The sequence below is a fragment of the Seriola lalandi genome, unplaced genomic scaffold, assembly GCF_002814215.2.
Source record: "Seriola lalandi dorsalis isolate HSWRI2012SDOR001 ecotype SW California unplaced genomic scaffold, Sedor1 jcf7180002054591, whole genome shotgun sequence".
Classification (NCBI taxonomy): domain Eukaryota; kingdom Metazoa; phylum Chordata; class Actinopteri; order Carangiformes; family Carangidae; genus Seriola; species Seriola lalandi.
In genome coordinates this window covers 289,627-302,540 of record NW_019525144.1, presented here as the reverse complement: position 1 = coordinate 302,540, position 12,914 = coordinate 289,627, and the positions used below count along the sequence as shown (strand labels likewise).

Below are 12,914 nucleotides of genomic sequence, written 5' to 3'. Positions count from 1 at the left end.
ATAATATTTGGCTGGCACTCGACTTTTACGCACGGCTAGGTCGTAGCTCTGCTGTCGGTCGTCTCCATCTAAACTAGAGCCTTTTACGCACAGATCCTGCGGTGAACTCGCCCTCTCCTCTATACCTGTGCTCATACCCGACTCGCTTTCAATTTAGCTGTCAAATAAGGAAAAATAAGGAGGACGGGACATGTTTGGGACGTGGAGGGGACTTGCCGGACTGTCCACATGTTGTTGTGTGCTGATGCTGATTCATTGTTTGCCTCAAGCAGGTAAGACATTAGATTTCCTGGCAAGTACCTTCCCTACCACACAGGGATGCTCCAGTGTTTCGAAGTTGGCGCGGCTGATTTATTGTATCTGTACATAAGAATATCAAGCTTATTCCATGTATCATAGTTTCTCCCTTGCAATCAATGGTAATTACTAATTACTTTTGCCATTGATTTGTTTTGCTGGTCTCTCTGTATGTTACACATTTAAATGTTTCCAATAGGCTATGGCGCTGAATATGACGAGTGGAGAATTGCTTTGAGATTTGGTTCACTCTGAATTTGACTTTAAATCCACCTGTACATTTAATAGCTGTAATAAGCACAAGAAGGAAAATGTATAATTAAATTAAAATCGTTAATAACAGCAGTGTGGTTTACAATTTTGACATATATGAATGGGATTTACGCACCGCGCTTTGATTGGTCTCGTGTTGCCTTAGAATGCCACCGAACAGCCAATCATGTTCGCCGCGTTGCCGGCCGGTTTCAAGTTTCAGAGAGGAGAAATAAACGTAGAGACAGGCGGCTGTCAGAGATAAAGGGCGAGGCTTTAACACCAGCGTTTTGGCATCCTCCCTGCAGCGTGTTCAATGTGATGCAGGAAACGCTGCATTTCTCTTGTTGCTGCCCCTGTGTGTGTGTGTGTGTATGTAGGCCTATGTGTGTGCGCGTGTGTGTGTGTGTGTATGCAGGCCTATGCGTGTGCGCGCGCGTGTGCGTGCATGTAGGCCTATGTGTGTGCGCGTGCGTGCGTGCGTACGTGTGTGTGTGTGTGTGTGTGTGTGTGTGTTTGTACCCCCTCCCCTTGTCAACCTATCCACTGGACAGTAATACCACACATACAGTAGCCTGAGACGTCATGCCAGAGAAAATAGCCTCTAAGGATTATACTTATATGGAGTAAATGAATTAATGAACATTTTGTGTGTCATATTGTACATCCAAAGGTCCAAAAGTACCAAGATACTACATATTTGATACATTCCACATTGAAACAAGCCAAAAAAACCCCAATAAACCTTATGTCTTACAGCACATTTAGAAACAGAAGTTATGACATGGTTTACAGGAAGAACGAGGGTGAGAGAGTAGGAAACCTTATATGCAGAAAAAATATTCATACTTCATAGACAAGCACTAACTACTGCTGCATGACAATATTTAGCTCATATTGTATGAAAATTAAGAATAACATGAAGGAAGAAACCTTCATATTGTCCTCTCTGTCGCCACAAATTAGTCATTTATTTTGAGACAACAACCACAATTGGAGAAGGAGTGAACCTAATGCCCCTTGAGGCCAACAGTGTGCTGAGAATTAACCTGGCTGCAGCCCCATTCTGCCAGCTGCTCCAGTAATCCTCCAGTAATCTCTGCTCCCCCCTAAAAGCTTTTCAGATTAAAACTTGAGTTTTTTTTTTTCCAGTTCCTGGTGCTCACTTCCAGTCATCAGATCTACTTTATGTGTGGGTGGGTGGGCGTGCTGTGTGTTAGAGGGAAATATCCACATGTGCTTTTTCTCTCTTTGTTTGAAGGTCTGGCTCTGGTTTGTTTAATGTATTCACTTTCTGTTTGGCATACCCCTGCAATGAGGCATAGCCGTGCACTGTTGGAAAGAGGAGTCAAAAAAAGAAAGAAAGAAAGACCTGTGTTTTTTCCTGCATGGGAGACTGAACATTTAGATTGTGATGTCTCACAAAGACAGACACTGGAGTTTCATCCATCAGTATCTCTGCAGCATCACTCACACATTTGAATTCATTGTAGCCTCTTTACATATACCTTCAATAGGATGGCATCAAGTGAAAGCCGCAGAGGAAATGTGCAGCAGTTTATCTTGTCTGTGGACGTTAACCTCTTTATCAAGTCTTAAATCTGCACTAACTGTCTAGGCCCAAAGTCTTTAACCAAGATGGTTAGATAGGTCCTTAGCATGTGGGAAACAAACTTAATTTGGCCACATTACAACAGTATTAATTTATTACCCTGGAGCCACTTTGACCTCAGTCCAGTGTAATTACTGAACCAGCACAAACCCCGATCCAAAGCAAGAAGTCAGTGCTGTTGGTCCCTATGATACACATCGTCCCAGTTATTTATTAACTGCTGGTCGGGTGTATGGTTGAGTCAATAAACACACCTCTTTGTGAAGGTTTGTGGGGTGTGTATATTGCCTGTGTGTGCCATAAAAGGACAGGAGAGCATTATTAGTGAACAAAGTCACATGTCGCCACAAAGGAGGATTGTGGTCATGCAAGTGTTGCGATGGCGACTTGTCCAACCTTTTGTGACTATCTGCCATTCATTCGACTAGTTTCTGCTCTCAAACAAATATCATTTTTCATACATTTTGAACTGAATCTTAGCAGTCTGGTGTGTGTTTGATGTAGTACTCGAATGACCTTACATGGTAGTGTTAGGACTGCATGGTTTTCTGATTTGGCGGGTTCAACTGTGGGTATAAATAGCATCTGAAGGATTCTGTTTCTCTGCAGAAGCAACTGATGCACTTTACTGATTAAACAGTTTACCATTTATTTGTGTGTGTGGCTATAAAGACGGGTACCACATAGCTTCTTCCTCTGTTTAAATTAAGATGCAGTAGCGGTTGTTTTTGAACTTGGCTTTCTCAACTGTGCCTGACAATTGCAAGTTTGTAGGTGTGAATGTGTCTTAGGTGACCCCATTCACCCACAGCCAAAAATGTGTTATTAAATAACCTATTTAGTTATGCTTGTTTCCAAGGAAATGAAGTAGATCCAAACATTTGAGATTTTGCAATACTTGACTTAAGATATCTTCTTCAATAGCAAAGCTAAACCTGCACTTTTCTCCACAGAACCAACTGTAAAGAATTCAAAAACTCCCCCTTATACTTCACAGTATTCCTGTGAGGCTTGTGACCCATATGTGGAAGCAGTAGGAAAGAAAAGCAGTGGAAAAAATGAAAACATCCGTATAGTTTATAGTTCCCATCCTCAGAGGCGAGGTCGGGAGTTTGAAGGTCAGGAAGTGCGAGTGTTTGACCTACTTTCGGTCCTTCTCCGTTGAGTGTATCAAATAGACGATTCTTGAAAAGGTAAAATGAGTGAGAGTTGCAGAGAAACTCTTTCAAATTTCATTGTTAACTCGTCACAGCATATCTTTAGGAACAGCTGGAAAGTGCTTTGGAAACTCTATTCCTGGAGCCCCTGTTGGCTGCTTGCCCTGGCTTCCCTGGCATGTGTGGGGCCGTTTGTCTGTGTTTCGTAGTTTCCCTGAAAGCATGGGTTACGCAGGAAGAGTTTCTCGACATTAGCGAAAGTTTCCCCCCTAAATCAGTGGGATTTAGTTGACTTAATGTTCCCAGGACCGTCTCGTTTTGTTCTCACATTTTCAAAGGAGGAGGGAGATCTTTTCCAACTCTTGGTGGAAAGCCCAATATTGAGAAATCATCCTCTCCTTATTTTACAATCTCCTGAAGCTCATCGCTTTGTTGCAATCAGCCAGACCTACACTCTCTCTTTTTTAACTGTCATCACACTCAAGCTGACAGACTTCCTCATCTTTAGAGTCTCCGCCTCTGTGTGCCGGTCACCGTGGTGATGCTCTTATGAGGAATGTCACTCTGGGACCAATCAGCAACTGGTGGTGTGATTGTTCAACTCCTCCCATGCTATTGTCTTAAAGTGGTAGTCTGAACTGTCCCTAGCCTCCAGGTCACAGGAGAGACTGGCAGTGCAGAGGTGATGGAAGAAGACACACAAACACACACACACACCTGCTCAGGAGTGTGAAGGGCCTGTGTTAGTTTCACATCCTCATCATTCCTCTACGTTGATGCCCTCTTTGCTTTGACTGGCGTGTTCACTGAGGTGTGATCGTCTCAGGATGCGAGACCCTAGAGCTCAAAATAAACCAGGGTCAATTTAAGGTCGCACAACTTCAAACTCAAACTGAGTAGTGAAGCTCTTGCCACCTGCATGACATAAAGAGGTGTGTGTGTATGTGTTTCCTGTCCCATACCTGAAATGTGTTACACCAGTAACAGAGGTGGGGTGGGGTTTGGTTAAACCTGCTTTCTTTTCATTCCAGTCATATTAATGGTTGCTACCCCCTGAGCATTGCAGAAAAGATCAACATTAAAAGTATATAATAAAACATAATAAACATAACATAATAATTTTCACCACTACAGGTGTTTTTTTTAACTCATTGTCTCTTTTATTTTTCTCTTATATCTTTAGTTTAGTAAAATATGGACTTCACTTTCTGAACATTTTTAATATTGATTTGTGCTTGTCGGTATGAGTGCATGTCTGTGTCATGGGGGAATAAAGAAATATAGGACTATTATTTTTTTTTCCCGCCAAGGAAGAGCCTTCTCTGTCGAATTACTTTACATTAATGTCCTCTTACTTCATATCTTGTTCTAAAATGAGCCAGGGAACCACACAGTGTTGTTATCTTAATTTGGTGGTTACTCTGAGTTAAGCAAAGACTAAAAGGCGTGGTTTTCACACTGTTACTTATCTGAATTTCAGTGGCCTTTGATTTTTTTTGGTCCTGTGTGTAAATATGAGTTAAATATTAACCTCACGGGTTATTTGCTTTTATTGATCACAAGCTCACATTACTACAAGGTGCTCACAAACCACAACATGTAAACAGAGCAGTAAATGCTGATAAAGTGAGATCTTGTGATGTTGAATGTAAATGAAGGTGTGAGTTTGTTCTCATGTCACACTGAATGAACACTCTTTTTTTAATAATTAACAGATGCAGCATCTACGTGCAGCTCCACCCAGTTTAAGTGTGGAAATGGGAGATGTGTCACCCGCAGGTGGATTTGTGATGGAACGGACGATTGTGGTGATGGAACTGATGAGCTGCCTGCAACCTGCGGTATGTTATTTTATCACTGAGGAACTGTGACTGTAATATAAAGGAAATGGACTCCAGCTAATGATTATTTTCATTGTTTATTAATCTGACAATCATTTTCTTGATTAATCAACAATCTTTCTTGCAAAATGTCAACAAATTATGAAAAACAACCATTATGTTTCTAACTCATCAACCATTCAATAAACAAAGATATTCAGTTCACTATCATATATGACAACGAAAAACGATTATAAAGGCTGGAACCAGCATATTGTTTTGCAGTTTTGCTTAAAAATGGAAAATATCAAAGTCTTCTGTTAATTGACTAATAAAATGATAAATCATATCATTTTATTATAATAATAATAAAATCCACGTTTTCAAATAAAGAACCATTCTCTTGACATTCTAGTTTGACCTGCTGACCCAGGTGTAAGAAAATAATCAGCAACAGTTACAACAGTGAATCAAAAACAAATTTATAAAGCTATACCTCCGAACAGTAGTTTGCAGAGGTTAATGATTATTCAATTTTACATCATATTCTACTGCCGTCTCAAGCCTTATCTTTCTGTTAATGTATGAAATCACTTGAGTCTTACGTCCTGTTTCTGTCCTCAGCGACCAAAACCTGTCTGGAGTCAGAATTCAGCTGTGGCCCCCCCATGAACCAGTGTATTCCGGGAAGCTGGCAATGTGACGGCAAAGCTGAGTGCGACAACGGGGCTGATGAGAAGAACTGCAGTATGTTTTTCAACCGAATAGAGTTTATTCACCTTATCAGTAACAATGAATGATATTTTAACATCACTGACAGCAATAAAATCTGGATATACAGAACAAACAAAGACACATACAAAGAGGTTTAAACCATTTATATTGTAAACTACTCATTAAACACGGGGAAAGATGTAAGCCCCTGATTTATCTGTGCAAATACAGTGTTCAAGTTAAAATAAGATAACATTTATTTGTCCAGCACAAAGAAACTGATGTGTCACACAAGCAAAAAGATGGAAATAGATATGATAAATATGACCTTACATGAAACTAGAAGACTGTATTATGAGCATCTATTGTATAATATGGACCAAACAAAACAAAAATATATTTAATGTGTTAGAAGTGTACTGAAGCAGAAATAACTTCAAATAAAATGAATAGATAAGGGAGTTGCAATAAGTAATTAAATCCAAAAATTGCTCTGGAATGAAACTGGCCAATTAACAATATTGATGTCTTGATATTAGATGCAAATCCGGTATTTAGAAGCAAACATAAAGTTATGATGACAATAAATCACATTAACTCCTCTCTTCTCACCACAGCGGCCAAAGAGTGCAAAGCTGGAGAGTTTCGTTGTGCCAATGGCCAGTGTATATCCAAGACCTTCATCTGCGACAATGACAACGACTGCTCGGATGGCTCAGATGAGGTTTCCTGCCCCAAACCCAAATGCAGCGCTCGGTCCTTCCAGTGCAACAACTCAGTGTGTGTGCCAGCCTTGTGGCGCTGCGATGGAGACAAGGACTGTGCCGACGGGTCTGACGAGTGGCCGCAGACCTGTGCCGGAGAGCAGCCAGGCAAGACGGCGGCGCCCTGCTCGCGCCACGAGTTTCAGTGTGCAAATGGGGAGTGTATCCACAGTAGCTGGCAGTGTGATGAAGGCGCGGACTGTGGGGATGGATCGGACGAGGTCAACTGCAGTGAGTTGGCTTTTTTGGGCATTTTCTCATTCCATCCATCTTCTCTTCTGCAAACCTGTTCTCCTCTAATAAATCTTCTGACTCATTCATCGAGTTCTTTTTATAGAAAACTGAGCCTGACAGATGTAGCCTATTCATGCTTGAGCATACATAAAATCCTGTTGTCATCCACGGTCACCTGCACACACTCACTATCATCAATATTGACACAAGATCCACAATAAAGCACGTCAGGGATGATTTTCTCCTCATTCTATGTCATCTCATTCTTCTTCCCATTACTGTTCGTCACCTCTCACTCTCTCTCTCTGTCTCTTTTTGACTCATTTGTCATCTCTTTGTAGGTCGTCCTAGTTGTCGTCCAGATGAGTTCCAGTGTAATGACGGCTCCTGTATCCATGGCAGCCTCCAGTGTGACAATAAGGCCGACTGCAGAGACCTCAGTGATGAGATTGGCTGCCACATAGGTGACTCTTCAGCCACACACTTGTATACTGAAGCTAATATTTTGTATCTTAGGGCCCATTGAAAAGTCCTCAGGTCTTTGCACTGCAGTTTCATATCCTTAGATTATAATTAAATCCATACTCCCCTGTTCTCCCCCACAGAAAATGTATGTGAAGGCCCAACCAAGTTCAAATGTGGCAGCGGGGAGTGTATCAGCATGGTGAAGGTGTGTGACACACAGAGAGACTGCAGGGACTCGTCAGATGAACCTGTCAAAGAGTGTGGTAAGTCAAGTCTTATTTAACCATCCACCTAAGAGCCAAAAATCTTCAGACTGGGAAGTGTGTTAGAGTATGTGTATACACTCAGCTCCACTGCTGCTTGGAGAGAAAGAGAAGAGTGAAACCACATCACAGCGTGGAAAATATGATTGGACCAGTTATAGCCAAGCTACTGGCCTAGATAGTTTGTGGTTTGAATGAGTGAGTTCATTGTCAATTTGAGCTACCATTAGGAAAATGGTTGTGTCTGCTTCTCCACAGGCAATAATGAATGTTTGACCGAAAATGGCGGCTGCTCCCATGACTGCAATGATCTGAAGCTTGGCTACAACTGCTCATGCCCTGCTGGCTATTCCCTGAAGATGGACAAAAGAACATGTGAAGGTGAGAGGATGGAGTCTGACATTTGAAATTTAGTCTCAGTCTTTATTTCTAGAAGTAGGCCTTGATCAGTTTTGGATTATGGACACATATTTCCAGAAACAGCGTATTAGAAACATTACTTTGTGAAAAAAGATCCCAGTTTCCCAGCTGCTTGACTTTGTGGTTTTCCACCTGCAGACATTGATGAATGTGCCGAACCGGACACTTGCAGTCAGATCTGCATCAACCTGCCGGGCACCTACAAATGTGACTGCAAGAATGGCTATGAGATCGACCCTGCGACCAAGACTTGCAAGGCTGAATCAGGTAATGTTTGAAAGTGAACCTTTTTGAAATTGAAATGACCTATTGAGATTTATAGTCCTGTCTGAAGACTCTTCTCTTCTGTGTCCTCCAGGCACCGTACCCACCCTGTACTTCACCAACAGACACGAGGTGAGGAAGATGACGATGGACCGCACCGAGTATGTCGGTGTGATCCCACAGCTGAAAAGTGCGTTGGCTCTGGACATGGATATGCCAAACAAGATGATCTTCTGGTCTGACCTGTCTCTAAAGAAAATCTTCAGGTTAGAAAGACTCTGAAACCTTATGAGTCTGTGGTCCATTGGTTTAAGTAAGATTGGTTCAAGCGATATCTCCCTCTAAAATGAATCTCTCCACCCTCATCTCCTTCCCGACAGCTGCAAGATCGACATGGCCAGTAACTCCTCTCACCACACTGTAGTAATTGGCAGTGGGATTGAGTCCGCAGAGGGTATTGCTGTGGACTGGATCCATGGTAACATCTACTGGACTGACAGGATTTTGAAGACTATCTCTGTGGCGGCAACAGACGGCAGCAAGAGGAAGACCCTCTTCACAGAAAACCTGGAGAAGCCAAGAGCCATCGTTGTGGACCCAGTAAATAAGTAAGTGAAAGTTTTTGTCAGGTTGCGGATATTGTTTTGCTTCCTGATTATCTGTCATTTGTGATTCCAGTGTTTTATGAATTGTTTCGTGTCCTCTTTAGCTTTATGTACTGGACAGACTGGGGTGAGCAGGCTAAGATAGAGAAGAGTGGGCTGAATGGAGCGGATCGCGTTGCCTTGGTGACAGACAACATTTTGTGGCCCAATGGCATCACCCTAGGTAAGCAGAACTTCATTAATTGCATTTAGTGGAACCCGATATTTTCAATTCAAACTGTATAGTGAGCACACAGCCGTGATAACCAGTCAAATCTATCTGTGTCTCTTGCTGGACAGACATGGTCAACCAGCGTCTGTACTGGGTGGACTCCAAGATGCACATGCTCTCCAGCATCGATGTGAATGGAGGGATGCGACACAGTCTCATTTTCAGCGAGGAAAAGCTCTTCCATCCCATCTCTCTGACTGTCTTTGAGGTTAGTGATGAACTAAATTTATCCCCGGATGAAAATTAAGTCACTGAGGATTGAAGGTATTTTGGGTCATGCTGAGACAAAAATGTCTAGGCTGCATAAAATGAATAATTATGGTCTGAATCATAATGCTGCTTCAAAGGAAAATTTGGACCATCCTCATCTTAAGAAACTCAGTTTCAGTATAAGTGTAGCCTACTTTAGTATGTATTCTGTATCTGTATTTCAAACCAATCATTCAGTAATCCAGTTCATATACAGTTATCTGGCTGAAATGTTTTAAAGTGTAAAGCCAGAGCTTTAACTGCTGTGTGTGCACTTTAATCCTCATAATATTGGATCTGTGGTACTAAGTCTTAATCATAGTATTAATCAGTGTTAGTAATTCGTCCATGTGTGTTTGAGGAACTTCAGCAAATAACTACAGAATTATTCAAGTTGCATTTCTTTCCCTTTAAACAGGAGAAAGTGTTTTGGACAGACGCGCACAATGGCGCTGTTTTTAGTGCCAACCGCTTGACGGGAAAGGACATCACCGAGCTGGCAAGGGACCTGGACCAGCCACAGGACATCATACTGTACCACAACCTCAAACAGCCAAACGGTACAGACACATCACTAGATCTGGGAGTTATCATAACAAACAACAAACTCTTAAGACCATATAATGTTTTCTAATACTTATTGTACCCACTTTTCTGCTATGTAGGTACCAACTGGTGCAGAGAGAGTAACAGTATGAATGGAGGTTGTGAGTTTCTTTGCCTCCCTGCCCCTTGGATCAACCAGCACTCTCCTAAATACACCTGTGCCTGTCCTGACAACATGACCATGGGACCTGACATGAGGAAATGTGTGACAGGTAAATGTCCCCTGCACATGGCTTTACAACAATAAACTAATAATTAAAACATAATCACCATAGTAACCCTAACATTTTTCTTTCCCAGCAAGCACAGCTCCCCCTCCAGCTGCAGAAAACAAAACGGGTACACCACTCTTGCCTAAAACTTCCACCAAGCCTACTACACCCAGGCAGCCTGCCCCTACCACAACAACTATAACTACAACCACCACAGCTACTGAAAAACTGACATCTACCTCATCCACCCAGCACACACAGAGCACACAGCTACCTGCTGCCACTGGTCAAGGTACAGAAAAATGAATTTCTATTCTATGTGATCCCTAACATGTCATTTTGGAAAACAACACTTGCTAAGAGCTAATTGAGAAGATTAATGTCACTCCAATGACTGTACAGTAAATACTGTATTACAACTAGCAGTCAACTTATCTTAGTATAAAGACTAAAATGTAAGACAAACCAAAATGTAAAAACAACACGTTGTGGTTTTATGGAGGGTAAAGTGGGACTCTGATGGGGCATATTTTTTTCTCCACTGCTTGCTAAACTAAACTAAGCTAAGCTAAGCTAACCGTCTGCTGGCTGTAGCTTCATTCAGTGGGATTTACCACACAAACACATGAGAATGGTTTTGATCTTCTCATAAGGAATTATGTAAAGAAAAAACTTATTCTTTGTTTTTTCAGGTAACAGATTGGCAGCAGTGCCTGCAGAAGCCCCTTCATCCCACCCTATTGCGCTCTACATTGTGTTGCCGATAAGTAAGTTCTACATTTCAGCTCTCCTGTCAAACATGGTGCAATCATGTGCAATCTGTAAATAACCTCCAACTCTTCTCCTGCTCTGCAGTGGTCATCTCCCTGCTGGTGTTTGGAGCAGTGTTGCTATGGAGACACTGGCGTCTGAAGAACACCAACACCATCCACTTTGACAATCCAGTGTACCAGAAAACCACAGAGGACGAGCTACACATCTGCAGGAACAGCTCTGACGGCTATGTTTATCCTCAGGTATCTTCACTTTGGTGCCACTTTATCATTTATCAGTAGATGTTGCCTCTAAAAACGAAAGGATTTATTTTCACAGTTTTGCTTATTCAGTGTTACTTTTTTTTTTACAGAGGCAAATGCTGAGCATGGAGGACATGGATGTCGCATGAGCCAAAGATGAAGAAAACACTAGCTTTATTGAAAGTGATTTTTTTTTTGCCCGATGCAAACATGAAGAAACAAAGGCCAATTTTTTTCTGCTGCTGCTACTGCTCAACAACCCCCTCCCTCCCCCAGTGACCTCATTTTGTGGCTTATGTTTCTGACCTCAGCACTGTGCCGTCCAAGTCTGAAGAAAGGCCTGAAAAAAAAACAAGAAGAAGAAAAAAAAAATCTTTGAAATGTATGACAAAATGGAGCATAACTACAGGAAGCCATTTTGTCAGACCACAATACGTGGTCTAATGTATGGTTTCAGAAGTTCATGTTGGAGCTAGGCTAAAACTGTCTGGCTAAGCATCCTGTTATTTAAGAAGGTACAGATGTTTGCTTTCTTTACCACCAACACGTCGCCTCAGTATGTTGATTACCAAAATACACGTAACTCACAATCTATGTTCAGCGAGTTTAACTTGAAAAGCCTGACCTTTACTGTCTTAACACGTATGTGTGCCTTCCATCCACACTCTGGTGGTTTAGTGAAGTTTATGGGATGTATGTACAGTAAATGCCTTTCTGACCCCACTACCTTCCAAACCAGTTACTGTGGTAGTTAATAACATAGTGCTTTAACCCAAGGCAGTGATGGCCTCAATTACAATATATTGTAGCCTTCTCATCTTGTGGATACAGCTTTTCACATTTTGTTGGCTCCGATATCAGAGGCATTTGTCTACTGTCACCCATTATAGTCTTTTTTAGAGGTAAACCACATTTAAATCAGTGTGCTTATGTTACATATGTTTATATTGTGAATGGTAAAGCTGCTGAGTTTTCTGAAGTCAACCAAAATGAAGAAAATGTTTTTTTTTTTTTTTTTAAATGAAGATAGTTAAAGTAAAAACTGATTGTACTGTAAATTGTAACACTGTAAATAATTTCTGTAAATATTTTGTAAAACACTCTTAAGTTCACTCTGGTGTTGCCTTTTTCACGTGTATATTTTAATCAAAAAATGCTGTAAATATGTATGAGATTCTTTTATTTATTTGTAGAAATGTATGAGAAAAGGTTTTAGGTTGTTGTCATCTGGCTGTAAATACATACAGTGCATACTATATGAATGAATTGTGCTTGTTCCAGCTAGGCCAGTTTAACCTTTACATTGTACAGCCATTATTTAACTTATGTTCAGTCAAACCTTTTGACACCTGCTCAGTTTTGTGTGTACGGCAATCTGTATCCTGAGTCCCTGCTGTAGGGCCGTGCTTATCATTTTTGACTGTGTACTACACGTTACTGGAAAATGCTGAAGAAACTCTCTTTGTTCCTTACACCACACAACTGTTTGTTTCTTTCTCAGTGGAAAATTAAAAAAATAATAATTTATTTTGCTACTGCCTTTCTCTTGCTATACACAGTCTGCAGAGGATGAATGTTCTCCATCACAACAACTTGTTTTTACAAACCTTTAGGTTTTATTCACAAAAGCCTCCACACTGCTTTGTTTATTTTTGGCCTTGTTGGCTTTTTTTAATAAAAGAAGAAAAACACA

General features: G+C 41.2%; 1 protein-coding gene across 1 annotated transcript; it reads left to right on the top strand.

Annotated features, from left to right (window-relative positions):
- Positions 1 to 12,914, top strand: ldlrb (low density lipoprotein receptor b). Its single transcript, XM_023419207.2, has 18 exons — positions 1 to 272; positions 5,034 to 5,159; positions 5,763 to 5,885; positions 6,470 to 6,847; positions 7,192 to 7,314; positions 7,456 to 7,578; positions 7,837 to 7,959; positions 8,137 to 8,265; positions 8,357 to 8,528; positions 8,643 to 8,870; positions 8,972 to 9,090; positions 9,207 to 9,346; positions 9,806 to 9,947; positions 10,053 to 10,205; positions 10,294 to 10,497; positions 10,898 to 10,972; positions 11,061 to 11,221; positions 11,332 to 12,914. Exons 1-18 carry the CDS (start codon positions 191 to 193, stop codon positions 11,368 to 11,370), a joined length of 2,640 nt encoding a protein of 879 aa, XP_023274975.1. The 5' UTR covers positions 1 to 190; the 3' UTR covers positions 11,371 to 12,914.

Coding starts and splice junctions, on each gene's coding strand:
- ldlrb (XM_023419207.2), top strand. CDS start 191: ATGTTTGGGACGTGGAGGGGACTTGCCGGACTGTCCACATGTTGTTGT. Junction 5,886..6,469: donor GGCTGATGAGAAGAACTGCA/GTATGTTTTTCA, acceptor TTCTCACCACAG/CGGCCAAAGAGTGCAAAGCT. Junction 6,848..7,191: donor ATCGGACGAGGTCAACTGCA/GTGAGTTGGCTT, acceptor ATCTCTTTGTAG/GTCGTCCTAGTTGTCGTCCA.